The sequence below is a fragment of the Pristiophorus japonicus genome, chromosome 6 (assembly GCF_044704955.1).
Source record: "Pristiophorus japonicus isolate sPriJap1 chromosome 6, sPriJap1.hap1, whole genome shotgun sequence".
NCBI lineage: Eukaryota > Metazoa > Chordata > Chondrichthyes > Pristiophoridae > Pristiophorus > Pristiophorus japonicus.
This window is the reverse complement of record NC_091982.1, coordinates 103390933-103414976: the sequence shown is the minus strand read 5'-3', so window position 1 is coordinate 103414976 and position 24044 is coordinate 103390933. Positions and strand designations below refer to the sequence as shown.

The 24044-nt window shown below is 45.0% G+C and overlaps 1 protein-coding gene across 1 annotated transcript in view; it reads left to right on the top strand.

Moving 5' to 3' along the window:
* LOC139265196 (sodium- and chloride-dependent neutral and basic amino acid transporter B(0+)-like) overlaps positions 1-24044 on the top strand; it is a 95832-nt gene that overhangs the window by 38696 nt on the left and 33092 nt on the right. Inside the window, exons 6-8 of the mRNA XM_070882122.1 lie at positions 9061-9193; positions 9852-9992; positions 20487-20715. Coding sequence (XP_070738223.1) covers positions 9061-9193; positions 9852-9992; positions 20487-20715 — 503 coding nt within the window. The remainder of the gene's footprint in view (positions 1-9060; positions 9194-9851; positions 9993-20486; positions 20716-24044) is intronic.

The window sequence follows — 24044 nt, the reverse complement described above, 5'->3', positions numbered from 1 at the left end:
TATTTATTTCAAGGAAGAGATTCCCCACTAGAACTCCTAAACATTAAGAGCTGGATTTTTGGCTTTTAGGATTTCGGGGTGCAAATCGCGGCGGTACGCAAAAGTTTGCGCCGGGAAATAGTCTGCGCCCTCGTCATGAATTTTCGTCAAAAAAGTGATCGAGAGGAGAATTGCCATTACGTCAGGCATTGCACAACTGACTTTGTGCACCCGGACTGAAACTTTCGGTGTTGAAGGAGGTAGCCATTTTGCACATGCGCGTTGATTGTTTTTTTTTTTCACTTCGATTCTTTTCCAGATGCAAATGCAACACGCGCCAGCTTCCTGCATGCATGCGCATTTAAAGTGGTCCACTCCAGCCATTTCTGCTGAGATGGAGGAGCTGGAGGCAAGGTAGTGTGCCTGACGCTTCAGCCATGAGGCTAGCGAGGCCATAGTCCATACTGTGGAGGAGATGGGCCTATCGCCATCTTGCTGGGTGAGTCCGACCACTCCCACCTGTGTTTAAGCAAGTATGGAGTGATATTGCACAAGTGGTGTCTGCTGCAGACACTGTGTCCAGGACTGGCACACAGTGCCGAAAAAAGTTCAACGACGTCACGAGGATCTTCAAGGTGAGCAGCATTTGCACGTATGCATGCCTCCATGACTTATAACTTTAATCTCACACAAAATGTGAAGTTTTTCATGTATCTGGTCCCTCTCAACACTCAGTGGGTGCCTTTTACAATGCATAACAAAGATGAAGGATTACTTCGGCACCCATTGGCTTTTAGTGGTCGATGCACATAATTTGTATCGTTAAGATCGTCCCTCGCAATGCACTCCAGCTGCTCCTATCATTTTCTGAAAGATCACTTACAGCCTCTAACCTGCGAATACATACTCATGAAGCATATGCAAGATCCAAACAGATTGAACGGAGGCCTCTAGAACATTCGCACAGTATCACCTATTCTACTGTGGTAGGCATATGTGGCACAACAGCATAGAGACATTTTTGAATCCTTCCTATTTTTCGCTTTGCAGTCAAAGCACTCCTACAACAGGAGGGAGCAGCTGTGAACAGGAGGAGGCCCGCCTCAAACAATTCCTCTGACGACCATAGAGGAGAGGGTCTCTGCATCGTCGGAGGTGGAGCGACAGTCAGGAGTTCATTGCTGAGGCCTACAAAAGGCACAGCAGGGAGTCCGGGGAGCAGCGTCGTCGGAGGCGGAGCGGCAGAGTCGGGGGCTCGTTGCTGAGGCCTGCAAAAGGCACAGCAAGGAGTCCGGGGAGCAGCGTCATCGGAGGCAGAGCGGCAGAGTCGGGGATTCGTTGCTGAGGCGTGGCTTGTGCAGCTGCAGCAGGGGTAGAAGGCAAAAAAGAAGTAGAAAGAAATCAAAAGGTGACGTCACAGCCAAGGGAGTAAGTGATTGGCTGGTGATTGGTAAGTAGATTTTCCTTTTTCTTTTCTCTATCAGTAAGTAACATTTAGCATTGTTGTTGCCAATTTAAGTTAATCTAAGGGTTAAGTCATGGCAGCACAGCTTGGACATGTGTTATGCTTCTCCTGTACTATGTGAGAAGTCCCTGATGACTACGTGTGTGGGAAGTGTAAAATGGAGTCAGAAGCAAAAGATAGAAAGGAGAATAGTAAAAGTGGAGGGCAGAGAAATAAGGCAAAAAACAAAAAAGGCCACATTACAGCAAAATTCTAAAGGGGCAGAGTGTGTTAAAAAGACAAGCCTGAAGGCTCTGTGCCTCAATGCGAGGAGTATTCAGAATAAGGTGGATGAATTAACTGCGCAGATAGTAGTTAACGGGTATGATGTAATTGGCATCACGGAGACATGGCTCCAGGGTGACCAAGGCTGGGAACTTAACATCCAAGGGTATTTAGCATTTAGGAAGGATTGACAGAAAGGAAAAGGAGGCGGGGTGGCGTTGCTGGTTAAAGAGGAAATGAATGCAATAGTAAGGAAGGACATTAGCCTGGATGATGTAGAATCGGTATGGGTGGAGCTGCGGAATTCCAAAGGGCAGAAAACGCTAGTGGGAGTCATGTACAGACCACCAAACAGTAGTAGTAAGGTTGGGGATAAGGGATGTGTGCACGAAAGGTACAGCAGTTATTATGGGCGACTTTAATCTACATATTGATTGGGCTTACCAAACTGGTAGCAATACGGTGGAGGAGGATTTCCTGGAGTGTATTAGGGATGTTTTCCAGACCAATATGTGAGGAACCAACGAGAGAGCTGGCCATCCTAGACTGGGTGATGTGTAATGAGAAGGGACTAATTTGCAATCTTGTTGTGTGAGGCCCCTTGGGGAAGAGTGACTATAATATGGTAGAATTCTTTATTAAGATGGAGAGTGACACAGTTAATTCGGAAACTAGGATCCTGAACTTAAGGAAAGGTAACTTCGACGGTATGAGGCGGGAATTGGCTAGAATAGACTGGCAAAGGATACTTAAAGGATTGACAGTGGATAAGCAATGGCAAACATTTAAAGATCACATGGATGAACTTCAGCAATTGTACATCCCTGTCTGGAGTAAAAATAAAACGGGAAGGTGGCTCAGCCATGGCTAACAAGGGAAATTAAGGATAGTGTTAAAGCCAAGGAAGAGGCATATAATTTGGCGAGAAAAAGCAACAAACCTGAGGACTGGGAGAAATTTAGAATTCAACAGAGGAAGACTAAGGGTTTAATTAAGAGGGGAAAAATAGAGTACGAAAGGAAGCTTGCAGGGAACATAAAAACTGACTGCAAAAGCTTCTTATAAATATGTAAGAGAAAAAGATTAGTGAAGACAAACGTAGGTCCCTTGCAGTCGGACTCAGGTGAATTTATAATGGGGAACAAAGAAATGGCAGACCAATTAAACAAATACTTCGGTTCTGTCTGAATGTACTAGGGGACAGTATGTCTAGTGAGAAGGAGGAACTGGAGGATATCCTTATCAGGCGGGAAACTGTGTTAGGGAAATTGATGGGATTGAAGGCCGATAAATCCTCGGGGCCTGATGGTCTGCATCCCAGAGTACTCAAGGAAGTAGCCCTAGAAATAGTGGATGCATGGGTGATCATTTTCCAACAGTATATTGACTCTAGATCAGTTCCTATGGACTGGAGGGTAGCTAATGTAACACCACTTTTTAAGAAAGGACGGAGAGAGAAAACGGGTAATTATAGACCGGTTAGCCTGACATCATTAGTGGGGAAAATGCTGGAATCAATCATTAAGGAGAGTTGTTAACCTATGGAATTCCCTGCCGCAGAGAGTTGTTGATGCCAGTTCATTGGATATATTCAAGAGGGAGTTAGATATGGTTCTTACGGCTAAGGGGATCAAGGGGTATGGAGAGAAAGCAGGAAAGGGGTACTGAGGGAATGATCAGCCATGATCTTATTGAATGGCGGTGCAGGCTCGAAGGGCCGAAAGGCCTACTCCTGCACCGATTTTCTATGTTTCTATGTTTCTGCCCTCATCGGAGTCCCAACTCGAACAGTTGCTGGAGACGATGCTGAACACCTGGGTAGTGAGGGTATGTAAATAGATCGCACGACTTAATTCACAGCATTACGAGATATTATGGAGTTGCGGCAGTCCTCAAATGAACCTGTGCTATGCCACCTTCCTCATGTCACCCTGCCCCCTCCCCTGCTGCTAACCACTCGTCTGCTGTTTTCTACTTCTAGATGGCCAATCCGAGGTGCAGCATCCCTCAAGGGAAGCCTCCACTTCAGGCCCTGCAGCCGACGAGGCACCAGAGGACACTGCTCCAGCAGAGTATCTGAGCCCACCAGTCGCACCCTCGGGATTAAATACTTCGGGTGACAATGCTGACTTCCCGGTCTTTTGGATTCAGATGCTCCTGGCCCCAATGGCATATAGCAACACAGTGCTAGGGTGGAATCCCACAGGCCCGTTCTCCAGAGAGTGAGTTGGCAAAGTCAGTCTGCTCACAGACAGATAGACATGAAACTGGACCTGGTGGAAATGTCCATGGAAAGTACAGCGATGCACCGTGATCTTATTTATGCATTGAGACAGACCCCAGTGAGCACTGATAAGCCCCCTGTGACTGTTGTGGAGACGGTATCGCAGATTGTCGTTGTGAGTCGTGAATCCAACGAAGCCATCATTGCCCACACACAGCCTCGAGTAGCGATTGTGGAGTTCTGGAGAGTGTGCCGCATGCCATTGATCACGCTTCAGCTTGGGCAGATGATGCAGTCCATGTCTGCTTCCATACTCTCTGCGTTCCCCACTGTTCAAAGGGGAAGTGACGGTGCCAAAGCAGGTCAGCAAGATGTTCGTAGACCTCGTGTTCAGATGCTAAGGCCCAGCGTCGTCGGAAAGTGAGTGACTCCAGGGAAATGGGAGGTGGTGTCATTCCTCAGGATGACAGCATTCCAGCTCCCACCACTCATTCGCCAACCATACACCATACACAGTTGACACCCCAGCCATGTGTGAGTAAGGAAGTTGCGCCCCAGTCAAAAGCTGTGCCCATCAAGCCAGGAGCTGGTCCAATGTGTCTTCAGATGCTGTCTTCATTGTCTGGCCTCCCAACACAACAGCCCTCTAGCAGCCTTGCTGTGTGCTCTGAGGCCTCATTGAGGAGGAACAGAAGGCATGGGAGGGGGTTGAAGGGAACGGGGGTGGGGAGGGGCGGGAGAGTCTGTCCAAAACCCATTAAGGGCTGGCAACAATTAATTGTCCCTTTAGATGTTGCTCACTGCAGGAAGCATTTTTTGTCTCTTTAAATGTTAGGCACTGCAGGATGCAGTTTCTTTTGTCTTTACATATTGTGCACTGCAGGAAGCAGTTTATTTTCCTTTAAATGTGCACTGCAGGAAGCAGTTTCTTTTCCTTTACATGTTGTGCACTGCAGGATGCAGTTTTTTGGTACTTTAGAAGCTGCTGATTGCAGGGATCAGTTCTGTGTCTATAAATCTTTAACCATTGTATAATTTTGGATTTTGTGGCGGCGGGGCTGGAATTGAGATTGTTTAATGTTGGTAAAAATTGTTGTTTGACCTTTGACATTGCTGTCTTGTGTCTCATTTGCAGAATCAGTTGTAGATTAGCCAGCATGGTGGCACAGACTAGCGAGGCAATGCTCAAATCTCCCCTTCCCTGTTCAAGCAAATCAATGCTGAGCTGCCGACGTAAGGCTCTTGCCACATCTCCACGCTGCCTCCCCTGTGGTTGTGATGGTCTTGGTATGGGTTCCTCAGCAGGCTCCTCTTCCTCGTCTTCCTTGTTCTCCTCCTCCTGAGGTGGTCCTGCAATTTCCATTGGCAATGCCTGAACCCTCATGATGGCTAAATTGCGTACCATGCAGCACACGACAATAAACTCAGAGACCTGATGAGGAGAGCATTGAAGGTTGCCTCCAGAGTGGTCCAAGCATCGAAATGCTGCTTCAGCATGCCAATTGTCTGTGCATTGATGTTTTGGGTGGCTGCACGGCTGTCATTATAGCGCTGCTCGGCTTCTATGGCAGGGTTCCGGAGGGGGGTCATGAGCCAGGTGGCCAGGCCGTAACCTTTGTCCCCGATCAGCCAGCTCTGACCTTGTCTTTGTCGCTGAAACATTTGTGAGACAATGCTCTCACGCAAGATGAAAGCATCATGGATAGCGGGCATTGACTGTGAGGATGCGCTGAGAGTGGTCGCAGACCAGCTGAACGTTTAGGGAGTGGTATCCCTTTCTGTTTCGGAAGACCTCTGCATTCTGTGTTGGTGCTCGCAGGATGATGTGTATACAGTCAATGGCACCTTGAACCTTGGAGAAACCTACAAATCGTCCAAATCCTATAGCCCTCTCATTCTGGCTGTCCCTGCTCATTAGAAACTTTATGAAGTCCATTCTGCATGCCTTTGTCACCTGACGAATGCAGCAATGTGTAGTGTGCTGCGAGATGGAGCACATGTCTCCTGCTGCTGCCTGAAAGGAGCCAGAGGCATAGAAGGTCATCGCCACAGTCACCTTCACCTCGACAGACAGTGCAGTCCTGTTGGCAATGGTAGGCTGTAGGTCTGCCTGTAGGAGCTGGCATATCTCTGTCAGCACTTCTTTTCTGAAGCGCAGCCTTCGAACACACTGCCCATTAGAAATGAAGTGGAGGTATGAGCGATGTTCCCTGTAAACCCATGGGGGGTAAGGCCTCCTCCCCAAACTTCTGCGGACACTTCGATTCCATTGGCCACCACAGATAATAAGCCTTCTTCCAGCTAGAAGCCGCCTGCCAATAGCAACCAGCATGATTTGCTGGTGAACTAGCATTGCCGCCATTGAACTTTCTTACTGACCTTGAAAACAAAGGGTTAAGTTACATAAAAGTGCTGCTTTAAACTGTAGACTCACGCAATGTTCTGCACGCAACCATGGCAGTCACTGACAACTGCGATATAAGATCCTCCAGCCTCCCTTTAAATATGCTGCCAATTGCTCCTGCTGCACCTGGGACTACCTGGTTTTATTCGTCGGGACCTGGTGCGGCCGTTAAATTAGGTGTTAGGCCCGAATGTTCCACCCGGGACGCTAGCGCAGCCTTGCACGACAATTGATATCATCATGACGGACAAGACGGAGGGTAGGGTGGTAAGTTTTTGTGCCGCCGCTAAACCATTGCCGAAACTTTCGGCCGGGCACTAAATCCTGGACGTCCCGTTTGACGCTCAGAAACACCATTTACCACCCTGCCGCGGCACGAAACGAGGCACAAATTAGCGGAAAATCCGGCCCTAAGTGGTTCAAATTATCTGTGACTGATATCCCTTTCTCTGTGTTTTAATTTAATACTGTTGTAATTAACCTATAGGTCTGGTAACTGAATTGGGGGAAACTGCCTGGGAGTAGGTCCCATGTTTAACAATCTGATTGAGGTGAATTCATTTGGAGATACAGGACCCAAATTTGGCCCACCCCTTTTTTCGGCGCACTCACGTGAGATGCGCCGACGTCCTAGGTTAAAAATGATGCCAAAAAGTTGTTCCCAGATTCTGGCCGCTCTGTGGCCTCTCCCATGGCTTGATGCAGTGTGGCAATTCAATTAGGGGACGGAGCTAGGGCCCTGCACTTAAGAGTGCCGGCAGCTCAACGCATGTGCACTGGAGGTTTCGTGCATGCGCAGTAGCTCCTCTGCAGCGTGGGACCCGATGTCCCACACCTATCCCAAGCCAAGTGGCCTCACGATGCAGGCAGGTTGCTGCACGTCATAGAGAGAATCCTGCACCTATCCCCGGCCAAGTGGCCTCCCGCATCGGCTAGCCAGCCCACTGACTTTCCGGGCCGAGGTAGGACTTAAGTTTTATTTTTTATTTATTATTGATGGTTGTGCTTTGTTTAGTGAGGAGAGTTTTGATGGTGTGGGCGGGGTGGGGGGGGAGGTGAGGGGGCGGGTGCGCAGTGGAGGAGAGTTTTGATTGGGGGGGGGAGGAGAGTTTTGATGGGGGGGGGGAGAACAGTTTTGATCCGGGGGGGAGAGAGTTTTGATTGGAGGTGGGGGAGTTTTGATCGGGGGGTGGGGAGGGGGGGGAAGTTTTGATGGGGGGGGGGATGTTTTGATCGGGAGCGGGCAGTTTTGATGGGGGGGGGGAGTTTTGATCGGGAGGGGAGTTTTGATTGGAGGGGGGATGGAGTTTTGATGGGAAGGGAGATTTGATGGCAGGCGGGGGGTAATTTTGATGGGAGGGTGATAACTGTGTAGCCAGTAATTTTAATGAGCTTACTCAGGACTTTTCTTAACTCTGTTGATGAAAATACTTTCTTACATAAGAACATAAGAATTACGAGAGGAGGTACTTCTATTTTTTATTTGGATATTTTGAAAGAATTATGTAAATATGTTTTGTCTCTTTACTTCTTTTATTTTTGTAGTTTAAGCTTCCATGAATGTTTCTGTTGTATAGTAAATTAATTTTGCGAAGTTTGTCATATGTCCTGTATAGCTGTTTGATCCTATTCACATTCTTTAGTCAAATCATTAAGTACCTACCTGCGCTGATTTCTTAACTCTCCGCAAGGGCTTTCTGTGCGGCCACAAGTGGCCACATTTGCTTGCCTAAGTTAGCTTGGAGCATGTGCAAAGTGGCTAAAATGGGCATAGGTGGCTGGTAAAGCCCCCTTTTGAACAAAATGAAACTAAACTAAAAAAAATCTTTAACTCACTTACGTTGGTGCTATTTGAATGTGAAAAATGGGGATTTTTAAGATACTGCAGAAAAATCAAGTTGCTCGAAAAAACACAGAGCAACTCCTGGCCAAATTTGGGCCCAATGTGACTAAATCAGGTAGTTTTAACAGTGCTTTGTAAGGCAGTCAATGAAGTACTGTCAGGAACTCCTTCAAATCATCTGTCCAGGGAATCTTATCAGCATTCACTGATTAAACAAGGCTTCATATTTTTTTTAAATCAATAGATATAGAGAGCAGAAACAAAAGGATATAAAATTGAATGTCAGTTTTTATTGAAGCACTGGAGACAGTGCAGAAAAGCTTGACAAGGCTGTTACCAGAATTAAGAGGATGCAACAATCTGGAAAGATTGATCAGGTTGGGGCTCTTTTGTCTGGGAAAGAGAAGACGAAGAGAAGAACTGATAGAAATCTTCAAAATAATGAAGATGTTTGCTAGGGTGGATGTGGAGAAATTGTTTCCACTTGTGGGCGAGTCCAGAACAAGGGGCATAAATAAAAGATAGTCACTAACAGATCAAATAATTTTAAAGGTATTTCTTTACAGAGAGTGGTAAGAATGTGGAACTCACTGCCGCAGGGATTGCAGACAGCATTAGTTCTATAGCCGGTTGCATGATGGGAAGGGGTCATTTGAGTGGGAGGAGGATTGTGGGAAGTATGAATATTTGTGTAGCGCAGTTGGGCCGAATGGCCTATATCTGTGTTGTAGATTCTGTGTAATGCTATGTAACTTCTAAACACAGAACTGATTCTCTTTAACTTGGATATCTTTCAAACTTTTGTGCATTGTATCTAATAGTGATTGTGTGTAATGAACAGTAATATTATGTAAGATGTTTTCTGTTGTTATTTTATTTAGTAAAGTGGCTTTACGCCGTACAAGTTCAATGGATGAGACTGGAGAGATAGTCTGGCATTTAGCCCTCTCTCTGCTTCTGGCTTGGTTGATAGTTGGGGCAGCGCTATCTAAAGGAATCAAATCTTCAGGAAAGGTAAAATGATTGATAAATAGTTAAAACTCTGGTGACAAAGTACATTAAAACTAGAATTTATAAATTTGAAATGGACTGGTTTATCTTGCAGGTAATAAGTGACCCTTTGGGGAGGGTAAGATGCATAATTTATGAGCACCGCAGGCCTGAGTGAGATCTGAAGATCTTTCTCCTGATTGAAAGAACAGCAGCGATTCTCCAAACCCCTGAAATGTGCCCCTCATTCTAAGGGTTTTAGTCACTGATACAGGACTTTGGGTGAATTTCCAATTGCGCTGGAAGGCTGGGCAGGGTTGGCTAAGTGAATGAGCAGATTAGAATCATGGTTTTATTTGAGTGAACTGAGATTTGTCTGGACAATGAGAATGGCAAAGAAATGTGAGGAGTTAAATATATTCATTGCACTCTGTTTAAATGTGTTTCTTTCCTGAATTAGATATAAATAAGTTAGAATAATATTGTACTATTTACATTCAGTTACAATATGCAGCTCAGTGCTAAATATACGTTTCATGTAGTTATTACTACTCCAATTGTCTTCTGGTTTATTCTCCTGCTTTAATTGCAATCCTATTAATTTGCCATTCAATTAGATTCAATACTGTAAATGTTGTACCAGCAATGCAGGAACATCTAACAATCTACTCTCCATGGTCAGGTGGTGTATTTCACTGCGACATTCCCTTATGTGGTTCTGATCATACTTCTGATCCGAGGAGTTACCCTGGAGGGAGCCTATAAAGGAATTGAATTCTACATTGGAAGCAGGTCAGACTTCTCAAAACTGGCTGATACTGAGGTAAACACACCCGGATAATCCACAGAATTTCAGCTGTAATTTTCAGTCAAAATGTCTCATATTTCACTCTATTTTCCTGCTTATTTAAAGTTCATTTTAAGATATGTATGTTGCTTTTGGTTCTTGTTCAAATGTGAAAAACTAATTTCAGTTGTTGCAATAACCGGACAAAGTTTTCATTGCAACCTTGTGATCAATTCTAACGAGCTTAGTTTCTTATTTTTTGACTTCTTGATGTTACCATGTTGGAAAGGGATGGAATGGGAGGGTAAGGGATATAATAGGATAAGATGGGAAGAGACTAGGATGGAACAGGCTGAGATGGAATGGCTGCTATATTTCCTTCCTGGTACTGACTGCTTTTTAGTATCTTGTAACAGATTCATCAATACAATTTTCAGGTAAGTTTTCGACCAATCTATTACCGATGAACAAAACGTGGAAGTATAGTGAACAGTGAGGAGGATAGCGATAGACTTCAAGAGGATATAGACAGGCTGGTGGAATGGGCGGACACGTGGCAGATAAAATTTAACGCAGAAAAGTGCAAAGTAATATATTTTGGTAGGAAGAACGAGGAGAGGAAATATAAACTAAAGGGTACAATCCTAAAGGGAATGCATGAACAGTGAGACCTAGGGGTATATGGGCACAAATCACTGAAGATGGCAGGGCATGTTGAGAAGGCAGTTAAAAAAGCTTACGGGATCCTGGGATTCATACATAGCGGCATAGAGTACAAAAGCAAGGAAGTTATGAATCAAACACTGGTTCGGCTTCAACTGGAGTATTGTGTCCAATTCTGGGCACCACACTATAGGAAGGATGCGAAGCCTTAGCGAGGGTGCAAAAAAGATTTACAAGAATGGTTCCTGGGATGAGAGACTTCAGGTTCATGGATAAACTGGAGAAGCTTGGGTTGTTCTTCTTAGAGAAGAGGAGATTTGATTGAGTTTTTCAAAATCATGACCGATCTGGACAGAGTAGATAGAGATGTAAGGGGAAAATGGGAAGGCTTCAACTTCCACGAGCGGGCCCCCTGATATAGAGGGTCGACGCTCACCCCAACCCGCGTAACAGCCCCCGGAGTTAGCAGACAGAGACGAATAGCAAGGTATAACGATCTTTATTACGGACGTCCGGGAACACCTCTCATCACAACTGCCTGTGAATGGAGATGCTCCCCGAACAGCACAATCATACAACTTTTATACATTTCAAAAACCCCTCCGTCCCCTGGTAAGACCTTCCTAGATCTCTAATTGGACTACCTTATTGGTGCTACTTCTCTAATTGGACAACCTTATTAGTGCTACTTTGGATTGACAGGTCAAGACCCTCGTGACCACCTTAGGCCGTGACTAGAATGACTTTATTAGTTCAGAATTTGTTGATTCTCCTTGGTGCCCGTGAGTCCGCCTTGAGCCTCTTCGCAAGGTCTTATCAATGTCTGTTTAGGTTCTCACATCTTATCCTGTCGGAATATTATTGAATTAATAACTTCTGGAGCCTTGGTACAAGGCCGAAGAGAGGCCTTTTACCTCCTTATGGGTCGGTGCAGGAACCAGCACTTTAACCCTTGTCTTGCTGGTACCCCTAATGCCAAATTTCTCTTACAATTCCCCCCTTTTGGCCCTTGGCTATACGCCAAGCTGGCCATATTTCCCGATAACTATCTCCCTGTAGGCAAGTTCCAGATAGGTCCGTTCACCTGGGTGGCCATCTCCCAAGCTTCGGGGCTTCCTGAGACCTTTCCTGCAGAGTTATATAGGGTGAGTCCTTCCTGTAGGACTGCTTAAATTTTCATCCCTTATGGCCTTAATCATAGGCCAAAAACAAAAAGGGCCACTGAATATAAAGGGGCTGCAGGAGGGGTCAAAATTAAAAATCATGGTTTAAAAACTAGTATTAAAACACTCTACCTAAACACACGCAGCATTCGAAATAAAGTAAATGAGTTGACGGCATAAATCATTACAAATGGGTATGATTTGGTGGCCATTACAGAAACGTGGTTGCAGGGTGGCCAAGGCTGGGAATTAAACATACAGGGGTATCTGACGAATCAGAAAGATAGACAAGAAGGGAATGGAGGTGGGGTAGCTCTGTTAATAAAGGATGATATCAGGGCAGTTGTGAGAGATGATATTGGCTCTAATGAACAAAATGTTGAATCATTGTGGGTGGAGATTAGAGATAGTAAGGGGAAAAAGTCACTGGTGGGTGTAGTTTATAGGCCCCCAATTAATAACTTCATGGTGGGGAGGGCAATAATCAAGGGAATAATGGAGGCATGTGAAAAAGGAACGGGGGATTTTAACCTACATATCGATTGGTCAAATCAAATCGCACAGGGTAGCCTGGAGGAGGAATTCATAGAATGCATACGGGATTGTTTCTTAGAACAGTATGTTACAGAACCTACAAGGGAGCAAGCCATCTTAGATCTGGTCCTGTGTAATGAGACAGGAATAATAAACGATCTCCTAGTAAAAGATCCTCTCGGAATGAGTGATCACAGTATGGTTGAATTTGTAATACAGATTGAGGATGAGGAAGTAGTGTCTCAAATGAGCATACTATGCTTAAACAAAGGGGACTACAGTGGGATGAGGGCAGAGTTGGCTAAAGTAGACTGGAAACACAGACTAAACGATGGCACAATTGAGGAACAGTGGAGGACTTTTAAGGAGCTCTTTCATAGTGCTCAACAAAAATATATTCCAGTGAAAAAGAAGGGCGGTAAGAGAAGGGATAACCAGCCGTGAATAACCAAGGAAATAAAGGAGAGTATCAAATTAAAAACCAATGCGTATAAGGTCGCCAAGGTTTGTGGGGAAATAAAAGATTGTGAAAATTTTAAATGACAGCAAAGAATGACTAAGAAAGCAATAAAGAAAGGAAAGATAAATTACGAAGGTAAACTTGCGCAAAACATAAAAACGGATAGTAAAAGCTTTTACCGATATATAAAACGGAAAAGAGTGACTAAAGTAAATGTTGGTCCCTTAGAAGATGAGAAGGGGGATTTAATAATGGGGAATGTGGAAATGACTGAGACCTTAAACAATTATTTTGCTTCGGTCTTCACAGTGGAAGACACAAAAACCATGCCAAAAATTGCTGGTCACAGGAATGTGGGAAGGGAGGACCTTGAGACAATCACTAGCACTAGGGGGTTAGTGCTGGACAAGTTAATGGGACTCAAGGTAGACAAGTCCCCTGGTCCTGATGAAATGCATCCCAGGGTATTAAAAGAGATGGCGGAAGTTATAGCAGATGCATTCGTTATAATCTACCAAAAGTCTCTGGACTCTGGAGAGGTACCAACGGATTGGAAAGCAGCTAATGTAATGCCTCTGTTTAAAAAAGGGAGCAGACAAAAGGCAGGTAACTATAGGCTGGTTAGTTTAACGTCTGTAGTGGGGAAAATGCTTGAAACTATCATTAAGGAAGAAATAGCGGGACATCTAGATAGGAATAGTGCAATCAAGCAGACGCAGCATAGATTCATGAAGGGGAAATCATGTTTAACTAATTTACTGGAATTCTTTGAGGATATAATGAGCATGGTGGATAGAGGTGTACTGATTGATGTGGTGTATTTAGATTTTCAAAAGGCATTCGATAAGGTGCCACACAAAAGGTTACTGCAGAAGATAAGGGTACGCGGAGTCAGAGGAAATGTATTAGCATGGATAGAGAATTGGCTGGCGAACAGAAAGCAGAGAGTTGGGATAAATGGGTCCTTTTCGGGTTGGAAATTGGTGGTTAGTGGTGTGCCACAGGGATCGGTGTTGGGACCACAACTGTTTACAATATACATAGATGACCTGGAAGAGGGGACAGAGTGTAGTGTAACAAAATTTGCAGATGACACAAAGATTAGTGGGAAAGTGGGTTGTGTAGAGGACACAGAGAGGCTGCAAAGAGATTTAGATAGGTTAAGCAAATGGGCTAAGGTTTGGCAGATGGAATATAATGTCGGAAAGCGTGAGGTCATCCACCTTGGGAAAAAAAACAGTAAAAGGGAATATTATTTGAATGGGGAGAAATTACAACATGCTGTGGTGCAGAGGGACCTGGGGGTCCTTGTGCATGAATCCCAAAAAGTTAGTTTGCAGGTGCAGCAGGTAATCAGGAAGGCGAATGGAATGTTGGCCTTCATTGCGAGAGGGATGGAGTACAAAAGCAGGGAGGTCCTTCTGCAACTGTATAGGGTATTGGTGAGGCCGCACCTGGAGTACTGCGTGCAGTTTTGGTCACCTTACTTAAGGAAGGATATACTAGCTTTGGAGGGGGTACAGAGACGATTCGCGAGGCTGATTCCAGAGATGAGGGGGTTACCTTATGATAGATTGAGTAGACTGGGTCTTTACTCGTTGGAGTTCAGAAGGATGATGGGTGATCTTATAGAAACATTTAAAATAATGAAAGGGATAGACAAGATAGAGGCAGAGAGGTTGTTTCCACTGGTTGGGGAGACTAGAACTAGGGGGCACAGTCTCAAAATACAGGTGAGCCAATTTAAAACCGAGTTGAGAAGGAATTTCTTCTCCCAGAGGGTTGTGAATCTGTGGAATTCTCTGCCCAAGGAAGCAGTTGAGGCTAGCTCATTGAATGTATTCAAGTCACAGAGATAGATTTTTAACCAATAAGAGAATTAAGGGTTACGGGGAGCGGGCGGGTAAGTGGAGCTGAGTCCACGGCCAGATCAGCCATGATCCTGTTGAATAGCGGAGCAGGCTCAAGGGGCTAGATGGCCTACTCCTGTTCCTAATTCTTATGTTCTTATAGTGCGTGCCCTGACGTATCGTTTGGCTTGTTTAATTCGTGCACATGTTACTCCCATCATGACCATCAGAACCAGGCCCTGTATTGCTACAAGTACATGTGATATTATTCTTATCCATGGGTGAATTTGACTATCAAGTCCAATGTCCCATATCTTTGAGTACCAGAGCTGATCAGCCAGCATCGCGTTAGTGTCTCTCTGTAGGTTGTCTACTTCTTCCATCAGCTGGATATACTGTCGTCTATGATTCTGGATTCCTTGCACCAAACGTAATTGTTCCTCATTTAATTCCTGTGCCTTGCGGTTCCCATACCGCCTCCTTGTACCCCTCTCGGAGGGTATCCGTGACCGTTCTGTGGATGATTTCCGTTGTCTCGGGATGTATGTGGTATCCATTTATGTCTATTTTTCCCATGGGCCTGAAACAGAAGTTAGGGTTGGTGATGACACAGCGGGTGACTCCTCCCATGCGTGACTATTCCTTGTACCTCGCATGTTATTCATTTTTTTATCTGGAGTCCAATTGTTAAGTATGCTGTTTGGGATCCAATCTGGTATGTCCCCATTCTGGAGTTGCTCCAAATTATGTTGTACTTCACTTAATCCAGGCCCCATACCTGGAGCAAACTATCTCAGCTTGTAATTGTTTACTTATGTCGTTCCCCATTGCATGGATCAAATTTATTGTCTTGGCATGTTTCTGCAATGTAACAGTTCCCCTTCCGCGCCATCTCCCAACCACGCTTGTAGGGCTTGATTATAAGAACATAAGAACATAAGAATTAGGAACAGGAGTCGGCCATCTAGCCCCTCGAGCCTGCTCCGCCATTCAATAAGATCATGGCTGATCTGGTCATGGACTCAGCTCTCTCCCCGTAATCCTTAATTCCCTTATTGGTTAAAAATCTATCTATCTTTGACTTGAAAACATTCAATGAGCCCGCCTCAACTGCTTCCTTGGGCAGAGAATTCCACAGATTCACAACCCTCTGGGAGAAGAAATTCTTTCTCAACTCGGTTTTAAATTATCCATGTCCCTCCCCAGTAAACCCCTCAAGATTTACGTTAAGTTGTTAACCCGGTCGTATATTGCATACAGGTCTATGGAATTCATCATCGTAACCCCTGCCACATAACCCGTGCCTAGTGTTTCCAGTATTCTCCTTTTTGTTCGACCTTGCCCTGTTCCCTTTCTGACATTAAATCTCAGGGTAGTGGATTCTGGGCCTTCGAGTGTCCGTTGTGTCAGGTTCTGGTAGTTTCATTCCCACAGAAGCTAGGAAGAATGATAACCATTAGATTTAGGTTAAGTAATCGCTGACGCACCCCAAATTATATCCTTTCTTTAGATTCTTTTATTATTGGCCCCCTTTGGCTCCAGTCTTTATGGACGGGCTTATGGGGGGACTTGCGTGGTTGTGCTGGGAAGAGTTGTTGTCCCCAGGGTGGTTGTCGGGGCAGTGGTAGGGCTTCCCAAGGTCCCTTTGGGCTTGTTTGGTGTCCCAGCCAGACCTGCACGATCCGTCTGGTCCCATTTAAAAAAAAATCTCTTCCAGCTTATTTATCTTAGCTTTTAACTCTTGAATTTGTTTTGTTTGAGTATCTTTCTTTTATTTATATCAGGCGAGTATTATTACAGAGGCTAGTTCTGTTTTTATTTTTATTCTGACTATCGCACCATTTCCTCTATCTGTCAGGTGAGTCCTTTTTATTCTATTTAGAAATCCAAATGAATAATGTCCAGTATAAAACAGCTGTCAATGGAAAGGGTTAACTCCTTTTACAGGTTTGTAAGAAGGCCTGATGTCATTACGTGACTTCGCGTGATCATCCGAAAAATTCTTTTTTAAGTCTTTGTGCCTTCAAAACTTGCTTAGAAATTAGGAATCCGTTAAAACAGCAGAAATCATTAGTAAAGCCGTCATAATAAAAGTCTTCTCATCAGGAAAGACGGCATTTTAGATTAAACTCCAATTTTTTCTTAACTTCTAATTCAAGTACTTGCCAAAGATTTTTTAAAAAATTGATTTAAAACGAGACCACACATTTTTAATAGCTATTTTGTTTACTGAAATCCAATTTTCACACACGCTGTATACATTCCAAGATTTCGTTTTATTTTACGGTCCCGTTCACTGGGCAAATCTTGTGTTTTATTTCTCCCTCAGCACAAAATCTAAACTTCCGTGCCAGTTCCATTTTCTATAAGAATTTTAAAATTCAGTAAGATTCTCTAATTCCCAGTTTTTTCTTTCTATGCTGAGTTCGCATAGCTTAGACCTTTTCTCCTCGTTATTTTCAAAACCCTCCTGCTTGTTTAGACTGTTTGGGACTTTTCTTGATAAACAACGTCCATTTTGGAAATCTTTCAAACTGCAGTGAGGGAAGGTTTCTCCTCCCACGAGCGGGCCCCCTGATATAGAGGGTCGGCGCTCACCCCAACCCGCCTAACAGCCCCCGGAGTTAGCAGACAGACGAATGGCAAGGTATAACGATCTTTATTATGAACGTCCGGGAACACCTCTCATCACAACTGTCTGTGAGTGGAGATGCTCCCCGAACAGCACAATCATACAACTTTTATACATTTCAAAAACCCCTCCATTCCCTGGTAAGACCTCCCTAGATCTCTAATTGGACTGCCATATCAATGCGACTTCTCTAATTGGACTACCTTATCAGTGCTATTTCTCTAATTGGACTACCTTATTCGTGCTACTTTGGATTGACAGGCCAAGACCCTCGTGACCACCTTAGGCCGTGACTAGAATGACTTCATTAGGTCAGAATTTGTTGATTCTCCTTGGTGCCCGTGAGTTCGCCTCGAGCCTCTTCGCAAGGTCTTATCAATGTCTGTTTAGGTTCTCACATTGTATCCTGTCGGAATATTATTGAATTAATAACTTCTGGAGCCTTGGTACAAGGCCGAAGAGAGGCCTTTTACCTCCTTATGGGTCGGTGCAGGAACCAGCACTTTAACCCTTGTCTTGCTGGTACCCCTAATGCCAAATTTCTCTTACAGAGAGAAACTGTTCCCATTAGTGGAAGGGTTGAGAACCAGAGGATACAGATTTAAGGTGATTGGCAGAAGAATCAAAGGCGACATGAGGAAAAACTTTTTTATGCAGTGAGTGGTTAGGATCTGGAATGCACTGCCTGAAAGGGTGGTGGAGGCAGATTCAATCGTAGCTTTCAATAGGGAATTGGATAAGTACCCGAAGGAAAAAAAAATTGCAGGGCTACGGGGAAAGGACGGGGGAGTGGGACTAGCTGAAGTGCTCTTGCAGAAAGTCGGCACGGGCTTGATGGGCCGAATGGCCTCCTTCTGTGCTCCAACCATTCTATGTGTTTGGGTCATTTGATTTTACTATAGTAACAAATAACTGGACAATCAGAATTATGTCAAGTATTTTATTGATATTGAGATCTTATTTTTGATTTAGTCAGACTTTATTGCCTTTCAGTTATCATAGAATCATAGAAACTTGCAACACAGAAGGAGATCATTCAGCCCGTCATGCATATGCTGGCTCTCTTCAAAGGAATATGCCTAGTTTGCATCTGAACTATCTCTTACATAGAAACATAGAAAATAGGTGCAGGAATAGGCCATTCGGCCCTTCGAGCCTGCACCACCATTCAATAAGATCATGGCTGATCATTCCCTCAGTACCCCTCTGAATACCCTTCACTGCTCCATTATTGCTTTACCCTGTAACCACCTTTTCCAATCTACCTGTGCTAGATCCCTTCCAAATCACTGAAATTAGCTCTTCCCTAGTTGAGCATTTTTACCTTTGATAATTTCTGGTCTCTTACCATAATTACTTTGAACCGAATTGTGGTCACTGTTAGCTGGATGATCTCCTACTGTAACTCACTCCATTTGCCCTGCTTCATTTATCTAAACCAGCTCCAATACTTCTTCCTTCATCTTTGGACTCGAGACATATTGATCAAGAAAGTTCTTCTGTACACATAACAGAAATTCCTCTCCTTCCCTACCCCATAGCACTGTACTGTATTTCCCACTCTATGCGCCCAACATTGGCCATGACTTATCAATTTTTTGGGGTAAGTTGTTTTTTCTGGCGTAAGTTTAAAAAAATGCCAATTTCCCCCAAACATTTGCTCCAGAGTAAGTCAGTTAGGTATGTTTTTTTTTAAGGTCAGTTTTTTTTTCAAAAGGGGGCGTTCCCAGACACTTACGCTAGTTTTGGCCATTTATGCCACTTTGGCCAGCAAAAAACTTACTCCAAATCGACTTAGGTCAGCGTATGTGGCCAGCTCTGAAAAACCTTGCGGGCAGTGAAGAAAAAGCAGCGCACATGCGGCAGACGTTAGGGTAGGGTTAGGGGAGGGAAGGGAACTGGAGAGGACCTCAACAACCAAGCACCAAACATTGCAAGGAAAAACTCAAACAATTAAAATACTAATAAAAATGAACTAAATCCGACCGGAGAAATGCGAGCTGCTGGCCGCGATATCATAGGGTGAGGGTTAGCCAAAGAGAGAGAGAGATGCTGATATACAAAACACTCTTTCTCCCCCCCCCACCCCAGCAAAACACTCTTTCTCTCCCCCCACCCTCAAAACTCTCCTCCTCCGCCCCCCAAAACTCTCCTCCTCTCCCCCCCAATACACACTTTCTCTCCCCACCATTCACTCTTTCTCTCCCCCCCCAGCAAAACTCTCCTCCTCCCCCCCAATACACTCTTTCTCTTCCCCCGCCCCCCACCAAAACTCTCCTCCTGCCAACCACCCCCCCGCCCCACAATCAAAACTCTCAAGCACAATAAAAAATAAAACTGAAGTCCTACCTCGCCCAGAAACTCAGCGGGCCGGCCGACTGGTGCAGGAGGCCACTCGGCCGGGGATAGGGTGCGGCGAGATTGGGGCACCTCTTCGGCCGGGGATAGGGGCTGCGAGCATTGGGTCCTGCTCACAGCCCACAGGCCACATTGGGAGGGCAGGAACATGGGCGCAGCCTTCACTGCGCATTCACGCAGGTGCCGGGACTGTTTTCGGCGCTGGCCTGTTGCTCCGCCCCCCACTTCAGACTGCACACCACGCCAGGACTCTGGGGGTGCCGAAGAGTGGCCAGGATGGGGCCCCTTTTTTCCGGCGCCCTTTCCAGCACGCAAAGTCGATGCACTTAAGGTAAGTGCGCCGAAAAAAGGGATTGGGCAAAGTTGGGCCCTATATTAGGCTAATTAAAGTCTTCTAATTTTGCTCATCTATCTCCTTTTTCATTGTTTGGAGCTCTAGTTACAAAAAAACTCCCGACAATGTAACAGCTCCCCATCTGTTCCTCAACTCAAGCCAAATAGATGTGGGTCATTATTTTGTGGTGAAATTCTTTCCTTTGTTGCTGCTTTCAATAAAAGAATGGAGCGCACTGCGTGACAGTGAACAAGCTGCAAGTAAAGGATCGTCACTCACTAGAAAACGTGGCTGACGGTGGAAAACATCGAAGCTCCTGGAGAGAATTTGGCAGCAAGTAGTGGACAGGGAGACAGAACGATGGCCTGACTATTTAAGGGAGACACTATTGACCAGAGGGAGCTCATTCAGTCAGCTCACCATTGAGCTGTGGGAATAACCTACCCCTAATTCCTCATGGTTAATGTAGTTTTATGTGTTGAAAGAGTTCAAGTAAAATCTCCCGGTGCTGACTAATTCTACCTTCTATTTACCAGGTGTGGAAAGATGCGGCAGTACAAATTTTCTTTTCCAGCTCAGTGGGTTGTGGCACCTTAATAACACTATCATCCTACAACAAATTCCACAACAACTGTTTCGCAGATGCCATCATTGTCTGTGTTGTTAATTGTGCTACGAGTGTGTTTGCTGGATTTGCCATCTTCTCCGTCCTTGGACACATGGCACATGTACAAGACAAGCCTGTTTCAGAGGTTGCACAGTCAGGTACCTGCAAAGTCAAATTTACTGTCTTCTGTTAAAATGTTTCCAACTGTGAGATGAAACTGATCCTGGTTGACAATCTCCACCTTTCCATTCTGTTGGCAAAACTGAAATCTAATAATTTTGAAATGGAAATAGCTGCATAATGTTTTGGAATGTCTTTACTAAATAGAGGGTGGATCCTGAAGAGGCTGAGAGTGAAATGAGTGAAACTGTGATGGGTAAAAGGAACATTTTAGATAAGTTAGTTAAGCTAAGTGAAGACAAAGGGGGCAAAAAGGCCCTGTGTCTCGATTGGGGATGGTAACCCGTTCGGGGCAGGACTTCTTGTGCGCAAGTCCCGTCCCGGCCGCTGAATTGGGCTTACCATCCCTCAAAGGAAATGGAGCACAATCTCGCGCGCTCCTTTAGGGGTAGTGCCAGCGGCGCTAACGGGCCCAATTGTGCAGTGCTAAGCAAATGCTCCGCGTGGCGCTGATGCGCTTCAACGTCGCTCCCCTTCATTTAAAGGGGAGGGCTGCTGCACACTCTGCAATACCTGTGATGGCCTCCGCTGGACCAACGGGGTAGGCTGCATGACAGCGGCCCGGACCATGCAAAAAAAAAGGTAAGTTAGCCGACCTGAGAGTCGGTAAAAAATGTAATATGGCGGTACGTGGCGGCCTCCTCTTTAACTTCAGTCGCGCGAGCGGATGTCAGCCGGCTTCGCGACCCGCAGATTGGAAATGGGTCGGCATGCGGTTCTGAGGGGTCGCCGTGCATGGTGACGACAGCATCGGTGGTTGTGTGGCAGCCCGGGGTGCTACCTGCGGGTGCAACGTTGCTGTTTCAGCGCCTCCGCAAACTGTCGGGCAATTTCCCCTTGGGGGCGCTAACGGGCCTCTCAAAAAGGGGGAATTTCACCCCCAAAGCTTCAAACCTGACAGAATACAACCTAGGATCCTGATGGAGTTGAGGAAGAAAATTGCAGAGACCCTGTGTTAGTGGGACTCCCATGGTTACGATCACAATAAAAGGTTGTTAGTCCTGCAACAAAAACCGCTGTATGATTCAGGGTCCGGTGATTTTAAACAACCAGCTTCAATATACTTTGACTAATTACAGTATGGTTCTTATACAACTGTTTGTCAGATTACATTAAATGGCAGGCGGTTCCTAGGCCTGGAGTGATTAGTTTTGGCTCTCTAGGCTTCTGTTAAGGTGATTGGACTTCTGACTGTCCCGAGAACACTCTAACATTTGGAGGGAGCAGGTTCGATTCTTCTACTTTTCGGCTAACCTGGGCTGCACATGGTCCTATCAGTATCCCGCCAAGTTGACACCAGGCAGAGCTGTTTACACAACATCCTAATTATTTTTCGCTTCTCATCTCAAATTGTCTGGTTCTTTATATGTTTCTTTATATGTTATCATAATACCGGCTCAGAACTTGATTTTGCATGTTAGGTTGTGGGTCTGCTGGCAACCAGTCCCGTATCTAGGTATAGTTTTGAAACTTCAACTTTTTCCCCACATTCGCTCCCTAACTAAAATTCGAAAGCAAAGCATGCTGGGATACTTTGAAAATTTAAATCACTTTAAAATATTCTGACATTCTCTTCTTTTGAACATGAGTGAAATCTCGAGGTCAATTTTCACTTAACCCATTAACTTTCTTTCTGGCCTTGCTGGCCTTGCCTTGGATCATTGAGTTTAGAGTCTGTCATGTATCTCACACTACTGTACATAACTGTATCTTACCATGCTATACATGACTGTAACTAGATATAACTTGTAACCACAAGCATACCTGACCACCAGAGGTGCACTTGCAGGAGACACTGCATACCTGTTCCACACAGGTATATAAAGGCAGGTCTCAGGCAAGTGCAGCATTTGAGAGCTGTGAAATAAAGGTGCAGGTCCTGAATGACCTTGACTTCAGCATGTGCCTCATTGCAGGGTCAGGACTTTACAGTGGCGACGAGTTACGGGATCACAGAATCCACAGAATGGCGACCAACGGCTCAGATGAAAAATACAATGCTGGAGATGATTGGGAGGACTTTAGAAAGGCTCCAGCAAAGCTTTGTAACCAAAGACTGGTTGGGCGACGATAAGGCAGACAAGAGAAGAGCCCATCTCTTGACCAGCTGTGGCTCGAAAACATACGCCTTAATGAAGGACCTGCTGACACCCGAGAAACCAGCAAGCAAGTCGTTTGAAGAGTTGAGCACACTGGTAACAGACCACCTGAAGCCAGCGAGCATCCGACACATGGCCAGACACAGGTTCTACAATTACAGACGCTGTGTGGGCCAGAGCATACCCGACTTTGTGGCAGAACTTCGGTGGCCGGTTTGAACGGTGCCGTCTTAGCGTGATTTATGCCGTGGTCGACTATAAAATCTTGGAATTCTGTGCTGGTGAAGCACAGATCATTATCACTGACCAATATGTCAGGAATTCCGTGCAAACATGGTTCTAAGGCTCTCCACAGTGGTGGAGGTGGTGCTCGAGTTTAAAATGGTGCATTCGATCCACTTTGAAAATGCATCGACGACTACGAGGAACATTTTGCCCATGAATGGGCCCGCATAGTCTACATGCACCCGCGACCATGGTTTGGTGGGCCAGGGGCTTAGGGGAGCCTCCCTGGGGACATTACTGAGTTGGTAATTACCATTTCATCTCATAAGGCTGGGGGAGCTTTACTATCCAATAAAATATTAATGATAAACATAGATTAAATGTTAAAGTTATTAATACATTTTGTTTGTTTATTTTAGATGACCTTGTATTTCCCAATATATTGAGAGAGTCCATTTTTATCATTTCTAAATGTTCCCAAATCTGAAGGCCAGCATTGTTGGACTGACGGGACTTGTCAAAGTTCAATTTTATTTCCCCACAAATGTTCTTCCATGGCACACAGCATTGGGTAGGAACCACCTAGACTGTATTCCTCTTTTTTTTTCATGAAAATTTGAGAATCAACTTCAAGTAAATTTTCCTTTCTTGAGTGCTTGAAACGGCAGCTCATCAGTTCCAATTTCAGAAAGAAATGATGCCCCGGCTTGATGGTTTTACATTTAGAGACAGAAGCACTTGAAATTTCTTTTGGAGGTAGCACTCTGTCTCGTGAGATAACAAATTACCCTGAATGGGTTAAGGCTAAGCTCTTGAAAGGCAAAATCTTAGTCCAAATTATCGTCATGAGCATCCTGGGGGTCACCATTGAACAGAAACTTAATTGGACCAACAACAAGAGCAGGTCAGAGGCTCGGTATTCTGCCCTGAGTGTCTCATCTTCTGACTCCCCAAAGCCTTTCCACCATTTACAAGGCACGTCA